General features: G+C 46.7%; 1 protein-coding gene across 1 annotated transcript in view; it reads left to right on the top strand.

Annotated features, from left to right (window-relative positions):
* The window catches only part of LOC119381058 (gamma-aminobutyric acid type B receptor subunit 2), a 271,571-nt gene that overhangs the window by 215,689 nt on the left and 32,073 nt on the right, over positions 1-23,809 (top strand). Inside the window, exons 11-12 of the mRNA XM_049412140.1 lie at positions 11,312-11,447; positions 12,703-12,819. Coding sequence (XP_049268097.1) covers positions 11,312-11,447; positions 12,703-12,819 — 253 coding nt within the window. The remainder of the gene's footprint in view (positions 1-11,311; positions 11,448-12,702; positions 12,820-23,809) is intronic.

A 23,809-nucleotide genomic window follows, 5' to 3' on the forward strand; every position in this document is an offset into this window, starting at 1 on the left:
TGGCTTCACTTGCCACTGCCAAGCGCCGTCTTTCTTTTCTTCTGCTGAGGTCCCGCGCTGTCCGGTTTTGCTCGCCACCCAGAAGAGGGCGCTGCAGGGTCATGGGACAAAAGTATTGGGACAACGCGAGCGCAAGAGTCCGAGAGTGTCTTGCATTCTGCGCATGCGCCCTGGCGGCTCGCAAATTTCTTGGGTCCCCTAGCTCCTTGGGTTCCCAATTCTTAAACTCTGTAGTGTTTCGCCGGAGTTGGGACGTGCGCCTCCGACTTGTACTTTGACATACAGGGCGTAGTCATCCCTGCTGGCACGCTTATCTCTTGAAGGCGAAGTTGGTACGTCTTGTGCTTTCACAGCAAAATTTGCGTTCAATCTGTAGAGCGCACGAAGGTCACTTCGCTCGCTGCAGCGGCCGCGTTAGCGAAAGGAGTAAGCTGCTAGCTAGAAGAGCCAAAGTAGGGGCTAGTTGAAGTAACAACTGTGACAGTTCGCGCTCGTCCTGTGTATACCTTTGCGTTCTTTTCGTGCGTCCTTCTTTGTGTTTGAGCAGCGTGATGCAAGTGTCGAGCTTTGGCGATTGTTAGTTCGCACTCTCCCTGTGTGCGTTCTTTGTGCTTGAACAGCGCGCAGGAAGATTCGAGGTGCTTGCCGTTCTTCGTGTGACATTCCAATTTGTTGCTATCGTATTCATTGCTTCGCCCTTGAGGCGAAACTGTGACTTTCTTTGTCCAGTTGCAGCTAACGTGCATATGTGTTTAGAGGATGCAGTTTCTTTTGTGTGTGAATGTATTTAGTCGCTTTAGGTGTCGTATCCACGGGTCCATCGTGTGACCAGGACGTAAAAGACGCCTTGTCAGGTTTTAGTGTGCGCTGCCGTGCAGCTTGCTTGCGTTGAGGCGAGGGTCTCGTTCTCTCTTGTTAAGGGATTGGATTTTCCTCGGTGTACTTAAAGTACTGAGTACAAGATACTCTGAATTGTATTTAAGTTTAGCAAATATACTCCACTCTCAGAGTAATGCTAAGACAGAAAAATGTTCTGAAAAGTATTGAAGATGAGTAACACGACTACATTATTTAAGATACGTGCACGTCTGGAATGCAATCGGGCTTTTCTTCGCTGATGTCGTCACGCCGTGGAACGTACTGATCGCGAACTGACGCCTTTGATCAAAAGGGCGCCGTCGCGCGCGCTATCTCGACACACATCAGTAGCGGAAATAAAACAGCGCGAAAGACGGGGCACAAGAAAAATGAAGACACAGTCAACACAGCGCTGTTGCATGTGTCTTCCTTTTTCTTGTGCTCCGTCTTTTGCGCTGTTTTGTTTCCGCTATGTCGTACCAACGCGCCCGAACATCCACTTTAGACACATCGCTCCTTCCCATGTGCTTGCTGGGCTCTCACCGCTTACATCGCGTTGAGGCGGCAGACAGCACGAAAACCGCTTCGCTCCCTGGAGCGGCTGTATCGCCAGCGCCTTGTAGAGGTACGCGAAGTCGGATCCTGAAGGAGTGAGCTGCTAGCTTTTCTTCGTATAACATTCTAATATGCTGCTATCGCATTCATTGCTTCGGCCTTGCGGCGAAACTGCGTCTTTTTTTAATCGCAAGCTACAAATAAATTATCAAATAAACATCCACAAGGAAAACGCAGCATAAAGCAATTATGTGTAGCTTTGAGTAATTCGGTTTTTTCATCTTGAAGCAGGAACGTGGGAAAAGTGTGCAGCTTTTTCTTTGAGCATGTCAATTTTCGGTGGAATCAGAACTTCCACCGCATGTGCAGACAGACAGACAGACAGACAGACAGACAAACAACTTTATTGTGGTCCTGATCCAAAATAAATTATTGGTTTCATAAACCTAACCCATACTCTATTGCCCTGTTTTCACGCTTGTACTGACTACAGAGACTTCGAGAACAGTACTCGTATTTAAGAGCTCACAAGATGCAAGTAACCTACGTAAACGAGTGCATCCACATTTGCCATTCAATGATTTCTTGTGGTCTTAATTCGTTCTTGCTGCATGCGTGCGGTTATTAGCTCCGTCAGCGGGGACAACACTTCAATGTTTCTCCTAAGTATGGAAAATACATATGTTTCGAGGTAACAGCAACAAAAGATATTTGTATAACATGGCGGTGTTTCAGCTCAAAGCTCGCTATTGCCGGTGTAAATTATTTCAACTCCGGAGGAACCAAAGCATGCAGTCTTTTTGTTATTGTTGTTCTTGTTGATGATGAGGAGGAGAATGATGATGATGATGATAATGATGATGATGATCATTACTTATCTGGCTAGTGAACAGAGGTCTTTTTCTCAAGACGATTCAAAAATTTTGTTATTGTAGATCATCCGCTTTCTTTTATTTTTGACCTTAAACGTACTCTGAAATACAAAGTATTACATAATATTGTGTTGAAGAAACAAAAATTAAGTTTATATACTTATTTACTTATCAGTAATTATAAACGGAATTACTTCACGCGTAAGATCTCGGGGAGTGTATTTCAAAACGCTATAGGTCAGGAGACATAGCTGTGTCCATCATTTCTAATGGTAATGTAAACAGTTTTCGTAAGCTCGTTATTTATTGTGTGATTAGTAATTTTCCAATAGTCCTGACGTGAAGGTGTGGCCTAACTGATAAGCAGTCTTTACGTCAAGAACGCGAAAGTTTACCAAGTCTGAAACTCCTAGTGCCAACCGAAGGGTGTTCGGGAGCATGCACCCTAAGTGATGCGACGTCAGAATGGCACATATTCATTAATTTCAGTGTTATCTGTTTTATTAATAAGCACCGATAAGCAAGTTTCGGCAGTACACATGCCGACTGAGTTGCGCTCAGGTTGGTGCGCACACTTGGCGAACAGTCTCCTTATCGACCCCGTTTTTCTCCTACTGTTCAGCCGCTTGTTGTTTCAAACACAATGAGCCCGCTTCGTGTAAACATAGCGCCCGTATTTCCTCAGTGCCATTCAATAACACGGTCAGTGACCGCAATTTCGCCTTTCACTCGTTCGAGTACAATGTTTTCGCCGAATCCTTGACGACGGCAGGCAGTGTTGTCCTTCGAAGGAACACACGTCAGGACGACGAGGAGTCAAAAGCACAAACACACTCATTTTCGACTATTGGAAAGGCTGGACACTTGCAAAAAAAATTGCGTTTGCATTAAGTAAATTCGCAGACAGTTTTCTGAACGTTAATGATGGGGGTGGACGCGTGTTCATTTGCGTCATTCGAAACAGTGGTTAAATGGGAAGAGGTCGTGACATCAAGGCCCTTTGCCGTTGCTCTTAAAAATATTTATTGTCCGCCGCAGTAGTGCAGCGGTCACTGACCCGAAAGACGCGGGTTCGATCCCGTCCGCGGTGGTAGCATTTCGTTGGAGGCCAAGTGCTGCAAAACCGTATACATAGATTTAGGTGCACTTTGAAGAACCCCAGGTGGTCGAAAATTTGCGAAGCCCTCCACCCCGTAATCATACCATCTCGTAAAACCGCAGAAATTATGATAATAAAAATGTTTAAAATATCATCGCAGCATTTCAAGGAGCCTTCTCTGTTAAAAATAAATACAAAAATTCGTCTACATATCTGAAAACCTCTAGAGTATATAGGAAGGAGAGCGGGAGAGAGGAAAGACAGGGATGTTAACCAGTTTGGCATAACCGGTATGCTACCCTGTACAGGGGGAAGGGATGGGGGAGATTGAAAGAAGAGTAAAGAAAGAGAGAAAGAGAGGGGAACACACACGCACACACATAACTTCACAGCGCAGAGCGGCAGTCTTGTGCGGTATGCGGCATCATTAAAAAGTCTACAGCCGCTCGTGTAAGTCTGTTGTCCTTAGGAATTTGAGCAATGCCTTGGTTGCTTGAATTCTCGATGACTTATCAGGATGACATTGGAGAATTGTTTCTAGTGTCAACAGTCTGTTGTGAAGACGAGCGAGAGCGAATATCAGGGATCGTCTCTGCGCAGCGTAGCGAGGACAGTCGCAGAAGATATGCTGCAGGGTCTCCTCGGTTCCGCAAGCGTCGCAAAGAGCGTTGTCGGCCATCCCTATTCGAAACGAATATGACTTCGTGAAAGCCACTCTTAGCCATAAGCGGCATAGCAGAGTGGCCTCTCTTCGGCGGAGTCCAGAGGGTATTTGAATTCGCCGCAACTCGTTTAGGTGGTGTTGCCGATAGTTTTGGCTTCTTGAGGTATTGTGTTGAGTGCGAAATATTCTTTGCGATCCTTTGAAGCATGGCAGCAGCATCAGACCTTGAAAGGGGTATAGCCTCTTCCTTGTCGCCTTGCAAAGCTGACCGAGCAGCATTATCGGCATGTTCGTTGCCAGGCACGCCGCAGTGACTTGGCAACCATTGAAATAAATGTCACTTGGTGTCCCTTCTCGAATGACCTATGAATGAGGTGTCTTATCTCGAATACCAGTTGTTCGTATGTTCCACGCCGCAGGCCTGACAAGAGAGATTGTAGGGCTGCTTGGAGTCACTAAAAATTGACCATCGCTGCGGTTGTTCGCGATTAATAACACAAAGTGCAGCGCGAAGAGCTGTCAGTTCAGCAGCCGTTGATGTTGTTGGGTGGTTGGTCTTAAAGCTAACAGTTACACCTTTCGCTGGGATAACTACTGCTCCGGACGAATCACGAATGATCGTTGAGCCGTCGGTGTAAGTATGTATGTGGTCGGTGTATTTCTCGTGCAGTAGAAGCAGAGATAGCTGTTTCAGGACAGGCGATGACAAATCAGATTTTTTCTTGATTCCTGGTACACTGAGGTGCACTGCAGGACGAACCAAACACCAAGGTGGAATCGATGGTTTGGATTAGAGCACTGCACGGGCTCGGGCCTACCCGGAAACCCGGGCCCGGCCCGGCCCGTGGGCCGGGCCGGGCCGGGCAAAGTAGTTTTCACGGCGGGCCCGGGCCGGGCTCGGGCCTGAAGCTCCGGGCTTAGGGCCGGGCCCGGGTTTGAGGTGGCGGGCTCGGGTCGGGCCGGGCTTGGTCTTTGTTCGGCTCTTAAATGGACACTAAGGTGAAGCACTGAATCGTTTTAGACTGATAAAGTGTACGCTAAGAACTCGAATTTCATTCATTTCGCCATCATAAGCTTATTATCAGACGAGAAATTGAAGGTAAAAATTCCATTTTCTAAATTTCTCGCTGAAACTCCGAGCTTGACGTCACAGATTTTAAACTGTATTTGTCCTCGACATTGGGAACATTGGCTCTACAAAATTTCCTGACACTTGGTATGTTAAGTCTATGGCCCCGTGAGAGGCCAATGTACTTCATATTTAGAGATTAGGAACTACGTAGGCCTCATTAGACGCCGTCAGAATCTAAGATGTCACGGCGTCTGCTGCGCGAATTTCAAGGGGGCGTCGCCACCCGCATTTGTCTTTTTGAGAGTTTTCTCACTTACCAAGAGTGTTGGCCCGGCGAGCATGGTGACTTAGGAATTGCAAAATAGTAATTTACTGATAATAAAAAAACTGTTTGCAGTTTGTTCCACATACGTTGTGCATAAATATGTTTCACATTTTCTCTCCAAAAAAGCGCTTTTTTATACGTGGGGCAAGCTATTTGGAGAAATTTTATTAGGGACAAGTACTGAACTTATTTTGCTCCTTGCATATGGGGCTACTTGATTTATCTAAATCAGCGCGAGCTAAAAGTAGATATACCAGCGGCTTATACAGTTAACATGTCGTTCTTCTGTACTTCATTTGCATTCGTTGTGAATTTATATCCCAAATGTTATTCTGTAATCGCAGTAATAAATGAAATATATATATATATATATATATATATATATATATATATATATATATATATATATATATATATATATATATATATATATATATATATATATATATATATATATATATATATATATATATATATATATATATATATATATATATATATCGCAAGAGCGGTGACAGAGCTGCAAAGCGGGGAAACTTTTTTGAAGTTTTCAGCTCTCCACTAAAAGGAGAGGACTGCACGGGGTCTCGTTACATAGAATTCCTACACAGTCACATTCTTTTTCCGTGGCTCCGTCACGGTGCCCAGTGGTCATGTGACGCGAGATGAACATGCATACCCTGCTTTGTGTGCCCAATTTGTTAAGGTTTTAACTCTGGCCTTTTTCCGCTATATCAGGGGTCTCAAACCCACCTCAGCTAACGGGCCGCATTCACGAAAATTTAATCCCGCAAGGGCCAGGACAGTAACGCAGCTAAAAGTGCGCGGGAGGGGGGGGGGAGGAGGGGAGGGGCTAGGTCGTATCAAATGTCAGCTAACGTTGCCATTTAAAAGAAGAGCTTTCCGAAGTAAAACCTAGGTGATACGAATCTCGCGGGGTTACCAAAAATATTCGTATCATCCGAAATTCGTATCACCAGAAAGCATGCTAAATTAGTATGCGACAAAAGAAAGTTGGCATACGTTTTGGTTTAGTGTTTCTCAGGGCCGCAGCGACGTCATGAACAGCTCTGAATGATTGCCAGTAAAGTTCTTAGACGTCAACGATCATACTTGTACTCGTAAATATACGGTGCATGCCCGCGTGTGTAATTAATGAACCAGATGTGTTGTGCCCCGTGACCGCTAGTAGCCGCTTCCTAATCTTACTATGCTTTTCTGCATGACACCAGAGTACTGCGGCGAGAGTGACTTAAGAAGCGCTTTGCACACGATAGAGGCCAAGCTCCTTCGCCAAGACGGTCCGCTTCGTCTCTTGGCGTCTTCGTCCACCTTTATTGTGGCTTCATGACGGACCCGCAGCCCAAGTTTTAGTCTTGTTCCATAGAACGCCTGATTACGGGGACATGGCTTGCGTCTGCGTGGCAGGCACGCGTGTTAAAGCCCGAACACACGTACGCGTCCACGCGCTGCAACGCGTACGTGTGTTCGGGCCTTTACAGTACAAAGACGCCGCTGCCTCGAGCACGTGAGCACGTGTCAACGCGTCGAAAAAAAAAAAGCGAGACGTCAACGTCATCTGTAATCTAAACGCGAAGGCGCCTAAAATCCTCACAGATTCGCGCGCACTATCTCGGACGCATAGTGGTATTATTGTAATAAACTCTATGCTCGGACGCAACGACGCACTGTTGATGGTCGAGCAGCGCGCATGCCCGCGCCCGCGCGTGACTGCCGCGTCTTCCGCGGCAGCCAGGGCAGCACTTCTTCGTACCTGTGCGCTAGCGTACGTTCGTATCAAACGTCGCGGGGTGCAAATCGGTTCGCAACAACCGTACTCCAATACATTGCAGGCTAGTAGGCCTTGGCCGGGACCACAGAAAAAAATCACAGCATATCCACGGAGTGAATGATGATGAGTGGGCGAAGCTGCGGAGGTTCATCGGTAAACCGTGAATCTTCCGTGAATTCTGCCCAGTACATCATCACCGACGTGAGATCGGGCGCGTTTATACTAAAGGTTCGATGAGTTATGACGACTTGCAGCTCACTTTACTTTTACATGTACGCTGTGAATTTTCATTGTTTAGAAAACCATTGCTTTAGAAAACATCTGGCGTCTTTCGTTAAGCAGCTGGCGTCTTTTCGTTTTGCTTTAGAAACATCTGGCGTTCTTTCGTTTTGCTTTTACAAAACATCTGTCGTCTTTCGTTGGTTTATTTCATCAATCAACGGCGTTTTGAACAAAATTTTTATTGTTTAATCACGCACAGGAGAAATCTCACCAGGCACTACCTTGGAGGTAAACAATGGCTGCTAATGGGAATGAGAGACAGAAGAAGTCGGCTTTTAGCTAACACTTACACTTCTACTTCTACTAACGTTTCCTACTGGAACATGCCAATGGCTGCTAATGGGGAATGAGAGACAGAAGAATTTGGCTTTTAGTTAACGCGCACGCTGCGAATTTTTTATTGTTCAACAACGCACAGGAAAAATCTCCCACCGGCACCACCTTGGAGGTCAAAGCGTAAGACTGGTTACGCACTACGACTACTGCGACTACGACTACGACTACGAGGGACGAACGGGTGCCGCCTTAAGGAGCTTCGCCCCTAAAATTCGTATCACCCGGAAATTCGTACGAGCCGTGATCGTATCACCGAGGTTTTGCTGTATCACGTATGGGTCGTTTCTGAAGGGTATTTGGCGGCGGAATCCCAACAACATATCGACACCTATCTTCAGCGCGACTAAAATGTGGACGCCGATTGTGAAATATAGAGTTTTGTTTCACGGTTAGGTATCAACACATGGTGGCCGCAGGGGATGCCTCGCGACAACAAAGCTTTAGACCTGTCATCCCTGTGCAGCTTAAAAACATAAAAAAAATGAAAAAAAGGAGACGAAGACAGTCATGTGCGGGCCGCGGGCCTTTAGGGAGAGGCCCACAGGCCGCGTGTTTGGGTCCCCTGAGCTATACAGGCAGGCCCGTAGCCAGGAATTTTTTTCGAGGGGTCCCACTTGCTGAAAACCTTGACTATTTGAGAAAACACCTATTTTTATTTTTTATGTTTGGTAAAAACACCTACTTCACAAATATTTTGGGGGAGGGGCGGGCACCTAGGCCCTTAGCCCCGCCCCCCCCCCCCTGGCTACGGGCCTGTATACAGGTATAGTGTGAAATCTACATGATACTGCCGCACCACCGTGAGGCAAAATAATTCGCTTGACGAAATATCACGCTTGAAAAAAGGCAATTACGGATTCCGTAGTGCTACCCGCGTAGCCTGGTGGTCACCTTCTACCAGCACAACATCGTTAGGAAGGCATAAAGGATTATGATACGGAAAAAAAAAAAGAGCGCGGCACAAGCCGCGCATAACATACACTGCTGAAAACTGCAAGAAGAAGCCCTCAAAGAGGAGTTTTATATGTGATACTAAATACTGTCACGGCTTTCGGGAACGATAGAAATGAAGGGATAAGCTGCACAGCTACGTTCATTCTGCAGAGGTCCACAAAGACGTCCTAAATTTGCTCCAGTGGTGGAAGTTAAGAACTACGACTGCCGACGCCTTCACATTTCGCAAGGCAGATGTGCAGCTCTGGGGATAGCGCATGCAGTGCGAGAAACTTTAGCGTGGCAGTATATGTGATGCAACGATGGTTGGCGTGCTTCAAGCCGGATTCTCTAGATAATTTGATTTTTTGCACAATAACGCGTGAAAAAATAAACCATGAAATATGCCACAAAAGACTTATGCACTGTATATAGTAGCAGTGGTGTGATATATGAAAAGAATGCTACCACAAATAATTTTTTTGTCCTTTCGTCTGCCTAAACGTATTTCTAAAAGTACACGTGATGCACACGGTTCGTTGTAATTTTTAACTAGGTTAGTGTATTTACAAAAAGGTAAAAAACTAGGCTTTCTTTCTCTATCTTGCTGTGGCGAGGGACTACAATGATGAAGACAGGTGTTACATATCCAGAAGCCGGGTGCACTTTGTCGTTAGAACGTTTTAGGTTTCAGTAAAGAGCGCAATAAAAACAAACTGAAGAGAGCGTTCTGTTCTCTGTCTTCTCTGTTTTTATTGCACTTCCTATCGAAACTGTACTCATGCTGCAAATCACTTTCCTTGGTGCAATATCTGCTACAAAACGCTCTTAATGATCCCCATTGCATTTGCAAAAAAAAAAAAACAGTTATGGTATACATTTGCCTAGCAAACATTCAGTGCACCCAGTAATTCCACTCACCTGTTTCCACCGTGAGCCCCTGTTTACACGAAATTACCATAGGCTAAAGTAGAATTGTTAGCAAAACATTCGCCATCAAAGCGTAAATATTTCCTACTTAACACTTTGCTGTAGATTCTATGTTCGCGCAACACCACCTATATTACTGGCTCGGGCCTCTGTCGGGCCTGATCTATGGTCGGGCCGGGCCGGGCCGGGTAGGCGAAATTTTTTCTCGGGTTCGGGCCGGGCCCGGGTCGCGCATTGAATCATCGGGCCGGGCTCGGGCGGGTAAATTTGAACGAGTTCCGGGCCCGGGCCGGGCCCGGGCCGAAAATCACGGCCCGTGCAGTGCTCTAGTTTGGATGCGGCGCTGAAGCCTGACGGTAGGTTGGCGGAGTAGCTCCAGATTGTTGCGCAGTATGATGCTAGCGGTCTTTCTGAGGGCAGCGTTGCCAGTTGGCGGTTAGGAGCTCGAGCAAAATACCTGATGTGAGCTCTCACGGCTTCTAACGCAATGTGCGTTTGTATCGGTAGACCCTTGGTGATGGCAATAGTCGCCTCTGTTGGCGCACATTTAGGCAGACCTAGGCAAACTCTGAGTGCCTGAGCTTGTGCAGCCTGTAGAACGCGAAGATTTGTCTTGCAGGTGTTGGTTAGTACAGGCAGACTATACCTCAGAAACCCAAGAAAGAGTGGTCTGTATAATTCCAACATTGCATCTACTGACATGCCTCAGTTTTTCCCTCCCGGGAACTTGAGCAGCTGGGCAATGGCCGTCAGGCGCTTCTTCAAATAGGCCACGTGTGGGTCCAATTGAGGTTTCTGTCAATACTTATGCCGAGAAATTTGTAGGTTCTGGCATAAGATATCGACTGCCCGTCAATAGAAATGGCATATGGTGTCATTGGTTTGCGCGTGAACGCCGCCAATGCACATTTCTCCGGGGATATTCTGAGGCCTTGTTTGCTAAGGTAGTGCGCTGTCAATGTTGCAGCCTTTTGAAGTCTCGCACGTATTTGAAGTCGTGTAACGGCTGAGGTCCAGACACATATGTCGTCTGCGTATATAGATATCTTGATCGTACTTGGCAGGGATTCGACAAGTTGAATGAGGGCGAGATTGAATAGTATGGGGCTGAGTACTCCGCCTTGAGGAACGCCTCGGCAGGTATAGCGTAGTGTGGTGGGGCCGTCTTCGGTGGACACAAAGAACTCAGACAGGTAGCTACCAATCCATCGAAGAACTCGACCACCAAGGCCAACCACCTCAAGTGCATCGATAATAGCCTCGTGTAGAACATTATCATAGGCGCCTTTCACATCCAAAAACAACGCTGCAGATAGTCGCTTACGTGATCTCTCCTGTTGAACGTACGTAACGAGATCAAGGAGTGGTATCTCGAACACTACAAGATCTATCCAAACTCCATGGCTGGTTTCCGACGTGACCGTTCATGCATCTAGAATGTATAAAGTGCTGTTCTGATTGGAAGCTTTGTCGAGCAGGCGTTGAGTACTATAGATAAAAAAATACACGGCACAGCAGCGGCGTTACGCACGGCCCAAGAGCGAGTAGAGAGTGTAATGAGAGAAATTTCATCAAACAATCCGACCCTGGCAGGTACATCAAGCTGTCCAGTCCCAAGCTGAACAACATGACTGTGGTGGGCTGCTTGCTCGTCTACGTGGCCATCGTTGTCCTCGGCTTAGACTACGACACGCTGGGAAGTGACACACATTTCGCCGTCTTCTGCACCGTGAGTCCCTCGTTCCTTCGCCGCTACTGGCATGCAGATTTTTCTTTGCACTGGGCGCCTGCGAACTGTAGCCGATCTAATAGAAAACAGAATGTCCTGGCAGCCTGGGCGTGTTCATTTCTTAGGCTGCATGGCCCGGTTCGTTGTTCTGTTTGAAAGTTTCTGTCAAGAAAGCTTACACTTGAGCATCACATTAGAATGGAATCAAACATCGCCTGCGACAGGATGAAGTGAGAGCGACAAACAGCCGCTTTTTATTGCAATTAAACTGCAATGTGCGTATAGGAACCAGGATCTCGTTCTTGTTCTCAGTTCTCACTTCGCCCTGCCTGAGGCGCTGGTTGATTCCGTTCCAGTCGTGAGCAAAGCAGCCCAGCCCCACAACATTCGAATTGCGCGTCTGATGATCCAGCAATTGAGTATCGGACGCGTAAATATCTTGCACGCACAGAAATACCCCCCCCCCCCCCCACAAAGAAAAATTACACCATCTCCCACTAAAGGGAAGCATGCGTGGATGCGAAGCAGCGGGGAGATAGTTCGCTTGAGTGGGAGATTGTGTAATTTTTTTAGGAGGTGGCTCGCCAGGTTCTTAAGCTGGGGCGAAGTCCCGCACCGTAACCTGCATCCATCGATTCAAAGCATCGTGGAACGCTAAAAGGAACGCTATGCGCGTCGCGTCTTCCCTCTAGCCTGTCCGTTAATTCTCACAGGGCGAGCGGGGAACGCGATCGACAGGCGCGCGTTAGGGGGGAGCGTAGGAGAGGAGAGAGAGGGGTGGAGGGGACGCGCATGCGCTGGCGATTATCGCGGCGTTGCACAGGCGAGAATGAGGCGCTAGAGGGGGGGGGGGAAGCGGAGGAGAGGAGAGGACGGGGGGAGGATGCCCTTGCGCAGTAAGGGTGGTCACGCCGCACACCACCACCACCACCGGATTGAACTCCGCCATAAGCTGCTTCGCATCTAAAAATGGACGGGGGAACGACCGTCCTCGTAATTCAATTGGTAGAGCATCAGACGTGTCATTCGAAGGTTGTGGGTTCTTTCCCAACCGACGCCAAGTTGTCATTTTTTCTACCACTTCAATTCCTGTCCGTTTAAAATGTCGTAATTACTACACTACAGTTAAAAGCTTCAATGTTATTCTTTCCCTGACTGTTGGCTTCACTAGCGTCAAAGAATGTGGATTATGCCTTCCCCAGTCGCGTATCAATGTCGACGTCTCAGTCGGGGTACGAAGTGCGATGGGGCGCAGGTACGGGCTTTCCTGCTGTCGGGTGGCTTCTCCTTGGCTTTCGGGGCGATCTTCATCAAGACATACCGGGTACATCACCTGTTCGTGCGCGCCTCCAGCGGCGTCATCAAGAACAAGGTGCGTGTGTATGCCTATCGCGCAGGCCTTGACGGCCGGCTTTCTGGAATGGTGGCATCCATTAACGAGAAAGAAACGTGACTTTAATAAATACGCATATAGAATAACCGGCGATCTAACTCATTCGTAAGCAATCACTCACTCGGAAAGCGAGGAAAGAACCACCAGAATAAAGATGCAGGTAGTCCTCTTGAACTTTGGCAAGTGTCCTGACATTCGAGAGAAGCAACAAAAAAAATTATTCACTCATTCCTCTCGGTGAAGGCGGATGACCAGTGAAGCGGTGTATAACACGGATTTCTTTATTCCATTTATTTATTCGTTCATTAGCTTATGTATTCATTTCATATATATATATATATATATATATATATATATATATATATATATATTCTGGGAATACCGCTAGAGGGACGTTGCAGATAATGAATGGACAACGACGAAGTGTTAGTGTAGTGCGTGCCGTGGACAGTGCTTGGGCTGGACTCAACGGTGGACGCTGCCGGCCATGGCAGGCGCGGTCATCTCCCACAATATATATATATATATATATATATATATATATATATATATATATATAGTTAGATATTTGTACATTTATTCGCGTATTTATTTATTCACATTTTTCTGTTTACTTTTAGTGAACCAGTTGCGAATAGTGGGGCTTGTGTCACAGGGGTTTTCTGTTGATATAGGTAATTGTTGACTAGGTAACTTTTCGCAGAGTTACGATGATGTTCATATTTCTTATTACTCTCAGGGTCGCAGTCCGCAAGCTACCGTTCGAGCTCAGTCTGGGTGGCTACGGCCGCTTTTTTTTTTAATGCATGAAGTGAAAGGCCGTTCCTGGTGATAATAATTTTCCGTTGAGTACGTAGGTAGCTGTTCACGTAGTTACGAATGGCCTAGTTAAATACAGCGCCAATGTAAAAAAATTTCGCTCCAATTTAATTTTTGTGAACCTAGTGATCACGAGTGAGTGCTTGCGCTAAAGCGCTCGTACAGAGGGCCTCGCCGTCGCGCCATTTATGGCGAGACAGCTACCAAGCTCCGGTGAAGCAGCCGCCATTAAACGTTAAACCCTCGCCTAGTTCCGTGGTACCGCAGTGGCGAGGCTCCGAGCGAGCGCAGCTGCGACGCCTCTCCGCAGCGGATCACGTGGCGTGACTTGGAACGAGAGAGACGCTGGGACGAAAGAGCAGTAGCTGCCATTGCAGCGTCCGAGCTGGCTCTAGTTCACTATAGTCCGAGCTATCCGAGAGGCAAGAGCCTCCTCCATGAGCCATGCGGCCCTTCTTTTGCCAAAGCTGGCCGGACGCATCTCGCGCTGCGCTCCGGTCGCTCAAGGCCATTGCGACGCGATGAATGATCTTGCGAAACGGGGAGTGGTAGAGCTTTCACTCTAAAAAAACAAGGAGGTTAATAGGAAGCGTATCCGCTTTGCTATACCCTGTGCTCTTGGTGACGAAAGTAGAAATTTAGGCAAGAGAAAGAACGCTTCAAGATACACAGCTAGTCGGTCGCAGAGATGAAGCTGCTTGGAAAAGCGTGACCACGTTGATATCTGCACCGGCTGCGCGCACGTCCGTTGCCTAATGTATTAACTTCGGGCAACGGCCAGCCCGTCTAAAACAGAGGACTACTCTGAGAGTCATTGGAGAAACAAAATCTTCAGTAGTTGATTTGCTCCTGCAGGAGTCGCACATAGTGAGCCATTAAAATGGGCAACGAGTGTGCTTTCGAAAATGAAAGGGGCAGTGCAACAATGTTGCATAGGAGCGTAAAATTTGCGATCATATAGTGGCAGAGAATGATTGTTAGATACGAGACACCTCGGGAACTATGAGGCTACCAATAATAGTCCTATATCTGAAAAATAATGTTTCCTTACAGTATCCTTACAGTGTGACCGTCGGCGAAGTCATCACCATTAAAATTGGTATGTCCTGGCAGACACTGAAATATTGGGTGGAGTCCTTTTCCAGCATCTTGCTAGTGAGCTCTTTTTACATCCTGTCTTGTGAGCCTTGTAGAGTAAGGAAAACTGCAAATCCTGAAGGGGACTGCCCTTAATTCAATATTATTATATGACCCGTTTCCGCAGTCGCTATACAGTAGAACGTGTGATAGCACGCAGGGCAGCAAACTTGGCCGCTATTAGTTTTGGTATATGCGGCAACTTAAATTTAGTTCTGAATAATTCACTTTTAGTAATACCAGCATCGTTTCAAATACATGAGTTTGCCCAAGAACATGTTCAACCAACGACCCTTCAATTCACTGCAAATGAGCCATAGGGGTGGCTGCTATAAAATTAACGTCTATAGCGAAGCAGTACACAGAGCCAATAACGATACCATGAAGAGAAACGCGTACTCACTGCCATATAAGTGTGGTCAATCTATAGAAACGATGTACTGCATGGTGCTAGCAATATCGAATGCGCGTTATTCGCGCTCCCGTACCGTGCCAATCACGAGCTACACAGCGCACATCTCTCCACCGCGCACGTTACTCTCTGTCAGCACGGCACCAATTCACCTCTCTCTTTGTCGTCTTTAGTTTTTTAATCACATGCTATTGTGCCGTGGAACGCTGCCAGATTGTCCGGCAGTCGGTTCCGGTTACCCTGCGGACGAGTAAACAAGGTCAAAGTGGACCCTATACCACGGGGAAGGTATACGTTAAGTTGGACCACAGAAGTTCGCTGAATCCGGCCGACACACTGCTCGCCGTTCATTGCAGGGAATAATTAGAAAAACGTACACATCAGTGCGTGGTGAACTAATCATAAAATGAGATGCGCGGAGAAAAGAGAAAACGCGGGCTTTCGTCAAATTTTGATGATCAACAAACTGTGACTGTCGTAACGATGATGAAGTAGCTCTGTTATTCCACATGCGTAGACTATATGAGTTCGAGCAATTTTAGAGTGATCTAAAGCATTTCTAAAACATTCGGTTTAGCGCATACCAAAATAAGACTCTTCCGAAGATAAAGTCCTTTTCTACATAACCGACACAATTGAATGAAGGAACTTGGCGGTCAGCCAAGAAAGGAAATTGCGTCTCACGCATGACCTTCATTCAGATTCCAACTGTGTGATTACCGCTCGAACTGAGTATGAACAAGACTATCCCTTAACTGCCATTAGTTATGACGGAGTGAATTAGGCCTGTTGCTGTGGTATAAGTTTTATAAGAAGGCGTCGTCTGGCATAGGTTTAATGTTCCTGTGATATTTCTGTGACGTTACATAGGAAACAGACTCTAGGCACAGCAGCTCAGTAGCGCCAGGGCAGCACAATACGACGTTCTGTAGCGCTATAGCTGCTAGCGACATATGGCTGTAGCGGAGAGGTTGACCTCTTGTGACCGCAAAATAGGTGTAAAACGAGAGAGTCGGAAAAAAACGGCATACAAAAAGGCCATTATAGAAAGCTAGTAAAGGTCCTAGTCAATGGTTTTAAAGGATAGATAGAATAATGAGGATTAAGTTAATTGAGTGAAGAGAATGTTTAGTTAGCCCCGTGGATAGTCAATTAAAACCTAATTAACGGGGTCACAGAAAGTGCCTATAGGTCTGCTGTAAGTGAACATAGGAAAGGGACGTCTGGTCGGTATACGTGTTGGGCTAGAAAGGAGTATACGTACCACGTGTAATACTTAATTAGGATTAAGGCTTTCATTAGACCGTGGAATGCTTATAGCTTCGCTGCAAATAGAGCCAGAAAGACTGAGTTTTGGGTGTAGGTACATGTACAACAATAGGCTATAGTAGTGTATACTGTACCCTTCGTCTCAGTTGAGGGCAAGCGAAAGGTTGACGTCGCTCGCTGCGCCCGCGTATAGCGTGTGCCTCCACTCTCGTAGCGGCGATTGCATCGCGCGCGCACTCGCTGGCGCCGGCTGCACCTGCGTACGCTCCGCTGCGCTTATGCGGTGGTGGTGGTGACTGTCGAGGAAGAATATTTCTGCAGCCCAATGGAGCACGGAGCAGCGTTAGACGCATAGAGTTAATATACTGACTCTAGAGGAAAAGCTCCCCATAGGGTCCATGCATTGAAACCTATAACCGCATGGGTTCCGCCATGATGGAACAAAACGAACGTTGCCAGACCCTGAGACGCTCGCTATATTTGACGGTAGTAATCAGTTTTATTCCACCGACCTAAGCCAGCTATGCGCTGTTCAGGGAACATCAGCTGCGTTTTGATGCGTGAAGCCGTGTGTTAGTGTAGCGTTGTCTGTGCAGCTGGCCCGATTGATAACAGTTAATGTTTCCACCTGTTTGTGCATGGTTTTTACTAGGCACGCCCTACCAATAACGCATAACGAATAAAGTTTCTCCGTTCACTGGCACAAGGGTCACTTGACAGATTCGCAGCTCGAAGCAACGTGCGTAGGCCGTGGTCGCGCTGTGCTTCGACTTGCAATGACGAGACATTTGTATCCACGGTCTTTTTCAGCTCATTGCTGCCGTTCTTCAGCGCAGAGTGCCATAAGCAGAACAATGTCGACTGCAGCATGCAGCGGCGAATGTGAGTGAGACGTCACCCGAAAGCTTCAATTAAAACTAAAGATACACGGCACACAAAATTTTATCGCCATTAAAAAGAAAAAAAAACTTCGGTTGCGCCTAGTTACATAACTTTCAGTGCTTGTCTCATCTCTTCTTTGCCGTACGTCCTGGTTTGCATTGAGGGTTTCAGCTTGAATGACAAGAGGGCTGTCACATGAACTCGAGTGGTACGTGGCAACAGAAAACGCACACAACGGGACCCTATGACAACTACGAGATACACGACGTAAACGAAGTTTCAGGGGCTTTAACACGACGCGGAAACCGGCGCAATCGGCCGCGAGCGCACCTCGTGTTGGTGGTGGTGTTGATATGGTGGCATCTGGTAAACCAGCCTGCAAACGTTCCTTTCTGCGCACAGTAAATTGCATAAATAGCCGTCGTACTCTTTCGCAAAAGTATTCAAAACAAACATAAAACAATATCCGTGCGTTTTTATTTGTGCAAATGCTTCTTTAGGATTGATATGTGATGGCAAGAATGACAACGTTCCAAGATGTCAGCGCTCTTCTGGTTAGCGGTCTCGCGGCCCAGCTTTTCCTCTAGAGTCAGTATATTAACTCTATGGTTAGACGCGCCCGTCGTAGCTTGCTCTTTCGCTGTGCGGCGCTCGCGTCGCGTCTTCCTCTCCTTCCTTCGCTACTCTCGTCGCTTTCGTTCGGCGCTAGCTTGCGCCGACGCGTTCGACACGTCAGCAGTTCTAAATCCCGCAGGAGTATGACGTGCGCGTGCATGCGCTCGCTCGCTCCGTTCGTGTACAATGGAGGCGGACGACAGTCACCAACCAGGTCCTAGCAGACTGTGTGCGTTCACACAGTCTATAAGTTTACACAAGGGGCCCTCGAAGTTTACCGAAACTGTACATTCTACACAGAGTTGCCATCACAGGAAGTTATCCCGGCTAGCGCCATTAAGTCCCCAAGGCGCCGCTAAGGACACCTCCAGTTTTTTAGTCACTACGTTACTGCGCCTTCATTACAAGCAATGACATGGCAACATTGCAAAGATAAAGATTGGTTCAAGGAAAGGACGTCGTGGTCGTCAAAAAAGAATAGTGAGAACATCGCATGCAGTATCTGTGCACTCCCGACTATGTCTCGCCACGTCTTGATCAGGCCTATAAAATCAAACAATTGAGATATAAGACAAACATCTTTATCCAAATAATTTGCGAAATGAATAAGGTGCCACTGTCTCCTCTGGCGCATTTTCTGCCTCTTTCCGGAATGCACTTTGCCTCTACGGTTGTAAATAGTGTTGGTTGCCTTCTTGTATCACACCCAGTGTTTCACTGTTATTTTTTGTTCATTGTAATTCCGGTTTTCTGCTTACTTGTTTTCATTCGTTTTCCCTCCTTTTATTGATTGTATGTGCGTTGTCTTCTCACACACTGTAATGAAGGAGCTGTGGATTTCGTAATGAATAAATAGACATGTTCTTTCTATTTCTAGCTTTTAAGTGTGTATGTATGCTTGTGTGCGTAAGCTATCTGTACAAAGAAAATCATCGCGGAAAGATATAATTTGCTGTAGAACCGCTGATGACTGTGAAGAGAAAGCGATGTGTTTGACAGCTGAGTTGATCCCTATTCGCATAATGTGGTAAGCTGAAGGGCAGCTTGTATTTATATAATTAAATTTCGTTATTTACTTCCATTCATTTTCTTTTTTGTTCTTGGCTGTACCTTCCTTTCCCACTATAGCAGAATGATCTTTATAAGCAAAGTTAATAATTAGCGCTATGAATATCCAAAACTTGCATTTGGAAACTTGCGACGCAAGTAAGTGGCGAACGTGGAGAATTTTCGTCCCAAAACTAGTAATAACGGAAGGGAAATTCAGTTTGCGTAATTTTATCAACGTGACACACATTACTGCTTTCATTGAAAACATATACACGTACCCTAATAAAACGTGTTGTTGGGCTAGTTGGTTCGTATTCTGTGAAAGGTAACAACGCAACGCAAGGCAGCGCTCTTTCCTTCGCCTATTGTTTCTTCGCCTTGCGTCGCGTTATCCCCTTTCGCAAAATACAGTTGGCTGTTGTTTGCGTCCTGAATCAGGCAACATTACTGCATGTTTACACCTTGCTTTCGAAGCGTTTTGCCGGTATACGCAGTTACAAACGTGAACTAAACAGAAAACAGCGATCTAGCAAGCGTTGCATTACAGACTGAAACTTTCTTGGCATAACCTACGAGGAGCTCGAGCGCTAACCTTGTTTATGGAAGGTATAACTTACAGCGTCTAAGTTAGAGCGGGCTTGTAAGGCGGTGTTTGCGCAAGCTCTGGTGAGAAGAAAAACACTCACTTCGGATGAAGGGCCTAGCGAAGCTGTTCTTCTGTGTTGTTCTTCCTTTCGGGTTTTGTGGGCGATAGCAGAGGAATACATCTCCAGAACTCTCGCGCGACATTCTTACCGCGTGCGCTTCACGTCAGTCTGTAAAAAATTAACAGACGAGGAACTACGTAAAGTTTAAGGAGAAGTAAGTCCTCCTTTTTAACGCGATAGCGTTACAGAGCCCGTGTCGCGGAAAATTTGGTGTCAGCGTCGGTGGCGTTGTCCGTGACCGAAAAAATCCCGATGGATGTAAATAATAATATCTTCGAGCACGGACTGAACACAGGCATTCTGCTTGGCATTTAAGCATTCTACTACTGAGCCACGCCAGCGCATGAAACTGCTTCGTAAAGAGGCCTTATACCGGCGTAATGTCGGGCGACGAGTCACAAGAGCAGCGATGTGCCTTACAGACGTGCAGTGGGCACATCGCTACTCCTCAAAATGTTCTGGGCATAGGGTCACCAGCCGTCCCGGATTTTGCGCGACTGTTCCGACTTTTCGTACAGCGTCCCCAGTACCGCGCCGTGGACATCTCTGGACAGCATTTCTGGACAACATCTCTGGACAGCATTCAACCGAACGTCGTTCGCAGAATTGAACATCCTCGGAAGCCTTTACATGACGTGCATTTCTTCAGTGACGCAGACTTCCAAGATTTTATTTCTTTTATTAGCCGTAAGCCTCGAGGTGAATCTTCTCGAAATAAAACATCCGGGCAGATTCAACCGTGGTGCTTGATAGCTTGAGCACATCGACGAGATGCGCCCTGCAGATGTCAGCAACCCGCCAATGTAGCGTATAGCGGCTGGGGTACTGCACTGCTAAGCTCGAGGATATGAATAATAATAATAATAATAATAATAATAATAATAATAATAATAATAATAATAATAATAATAATAATAATAATAATTCTCCCCACGCCCCTTGTGTAGCGGAGAAGCTCATCTATAATATATATATATATATATATATATATATATATATATATATATATATATATATATATATATATATATATATATATATATATATATATATAAATTGCTATTCTGTGTGTAAAAGTCAGTTCCGTCACAACTTTCAGAGGCCACAGAGGCACCATCTCAGTGTAGTGAAGCCAACTGACTCTACAATTGAACACGTGCTTATGACTGTTATCCGAATAAATATATAATTCCTAGTGTCTTTCGGGCATTTATTTCACGTGCCGATATAATCAAGCACTAAAAAATTGGCATTTTGGAAACAATTTTTCAAAAACAACTCGAGATGTGAAAGGTTAAAGATTTGTGAGCTCGAAGCAAATAACTCTAGCTGCAATACAGAACATTAATTTACTCACTAATTTGAGAACCCCATGCACAACAACGCTATATGTTATTTTCACGCGTACTTGCCTAGTAAGCAAACAGCATGCGTCTTTGGTATTGCGCCGGATTCGTAACGCGCACCTAAAAGAAAGAAAACTTGCTGTTAACGTAAAGACACCAAGGCGAACCTTCATTAATTCACGAGCAGGTAGTTTCACGCTCAGGGGCCTCGTGAAACAGTATGCTGTGCCAAGAAGGGTTGTCAACCGTAATGTGCACTGTCTCGAGGAAATATATGCGGCAGTACGACGATACCTGTTTTGCTCGCACCACATCAACCGAATAAGCGCCATTAAATCGTTATTCGGAAAATTGCAGAATTAGAATTTTCCCGCACAGGTTACTGCTGTCAGAAAATCAACTCCAGCGCTTTTCGAATGGGGGCTGCAGTGCTACCTTTGACATGCCGAAGGGGGAGGCCACGCCCCTCTGACTTTAAGGCCTGCGGACGAAAGAGGAAAGGCACTAAACCCTGTAACTGCACTCGTGCTTGACGGATTGGAAAAGCTTTTGCGGCAATCGATTCGTGAGGCAACACACCATCTCCCGACCATGAGGCGATGCGAAGCAGCGTTTGGGCATGTCGAGCCCGCGTTTAGAGGGGGACGGGAGAGGGGGAGAGTGGAGAGGGAGAAGGGGAAGGGGGAGTGGCGAGGGAAAGTGGAGAGGGAAAAGGGGAGCGGTGAGGGGAAGTGGAGAGGGGAAAGGGAGAGGAGTGAAGAGAAGAAGCGAAAGGGAAAATGGAAGTGGAGAGTGAAAGTGGAGAGGGGAGGGGGAGATGACGTGCGGGGAGAGGGTTTGCGCATGCGCAGTGGTCACGCCGCACACCAACACCACCACCACCACCGGATTGAACTCCGCCATAAGATGCTTCGCATCTAATAAACTTCGACAGTGTGGTCATTCGCTACTTACCGCATTTACTCGAATGTAACGCGAGTTTTTTTTTTCCCAGATTTTTGCTACCTAAGGTCGGCGCCCACGTTAGAGTCGAACACCGCAATAACAATTTCTTGTTCCTGGACGCAATGAAAATTACCCCCCGTGTTGTAATCGTGGTCGCGTTACAATCGAGTAAGTGCGGTACTTGGAAAAGGTTTACAGGGCCCTTTAAGGCGTGAGTCTTTGCTGGAGGCGTGGTCCTAGTTCAATTATTTATGTTCAACTCTCATTCCAGCTCTGTAAAGCTTACAAATCTGTTCAATGTTCTCACTGTTGTGCGCCCTTTATCTACTAAAACCGCTTTGCATGAGCGTAGTACGATTAGGTTGCATCCATGGTTTTACTGTATTTGGTAATGAAGATAAAGCATTAGCTTTGGGGACTGCGCGCAGCAGCGCTATCGCACACGCGATTTGTTTTTGTAGAGCATTTAGAAAGCCTCTTTTTCTTCATATGCTCTCTGGAGGCAGTTCAGGCTGCCTCTAAATTTTTGCGCGCATTAAGAAAGGCGTCCGCCCTGTCTGCATGACGAGGACAATTTGCTTAGCAGAAGTACTTCACAGCTGGGGCGGTCACCGCAACAGCGCGCCTGTAAGGTCTGCCTTGCGTGAACTTTGCCGAGTCTAGCCAACGCAGCTCCCTTGACACCTGGGCTGAGCCACGTTGCCGGCTCAGCAGCGGTGTCGAAACACGGCCACGTCACTCGTACGGGGAACGACACGAGGAATGAGCGAGCGAGACACTTGGAGGAGGCCCTGGAAGCGCGCGCAAATGAGGTGATCAGGCAGCACCTTCTGACTCGGCGATTACTTTCGCGCGTCGCTTCCCCAGCCGCCTGCCATCGTGCGCGCCCGTGGGACGGAATAAATAGGCGAGTGAGCTCCGATGGGAGGAACTCTCACGCGCCGCTGCTCGCCGAGCGAAACCGCCGAGCTGACGCCACAGTTTTCATCTCTTCCTTCCTTTCTTCTTCATTGGGGTTGCTCAGACCTTGCCTCGTGCTAAAGCTTTATCCTTGAAGACACTCTCGCTCTTCGGAGTGCACTTGATATGCACGACCGCGACACACTGCTCTCCACTATTATTATATAAATGCGACAAAAAAATAAATAAATAAACGTTCCCATTCGCGCGTTTTAGATTTTCAATAATTACTCGTCATATTATTAAGAGCGATGAAGTACGCTGCGTCCTTGCGTCTCTTGAAAAGCATTTCTTTGCCGTTTCAGAGTTGTGATATTAACGTTCTTGCTCTCTTATCTCGCAACAAATGTGTGTGATGAATATTTTGCAATGTTGCTAGCTGTTGTACACGGAGAGGCCTGACCGGTCAAGCTGCCGTTACTTAGCTTTTCTCCCGCCGTCTTCGCCCCTTACGTACTAGCGCGATACAAATAAGTGCGAACAGCGCGGGTCCTACGCACTCCGCTGTTAGCATTTCTTTTTATCGCGGTAGTAGGTCAGTGTACTTATGTGGCGAAATAAATTAAAAATAAAATTCAAGGCGTCGTGTTCGTCACGAGTGTTCCCGTCACTTTGTACTGTGCCCCAGCCATAGTTCTGTGCCTACACAACGCTTTGATAACATGTGATATGGTACAAGTGCTTCGGTAAACGTGATATATGTAAGACACAACATTCGCAATGGCGCAACAGCCTATCCAGGGGGAGACTGTTCGAGACGTCATCGATAAAGCCTGACTCGCACGACGACTGAATGGCCGAATAAAGCGCGAGACAGACGGTAGGAT

The sequence above is a fragment of the Rhipicephalus sanguineus genome, chromosome 2 (genome assembly GCF_013339695.2).
Source record: "Rhipicephalus sanguineus isolate Rsan-2018 chromosome 2, BIME_Rsan_1.4, whole genome shotgun sequence".
Taxonomy (NCBI): Eukaryota; Metazoa; Arthropoda; class Arachnida; order Ixodida; family Ixodidae; genus Rhipicephalus; species Rhipicephalus sanguineus.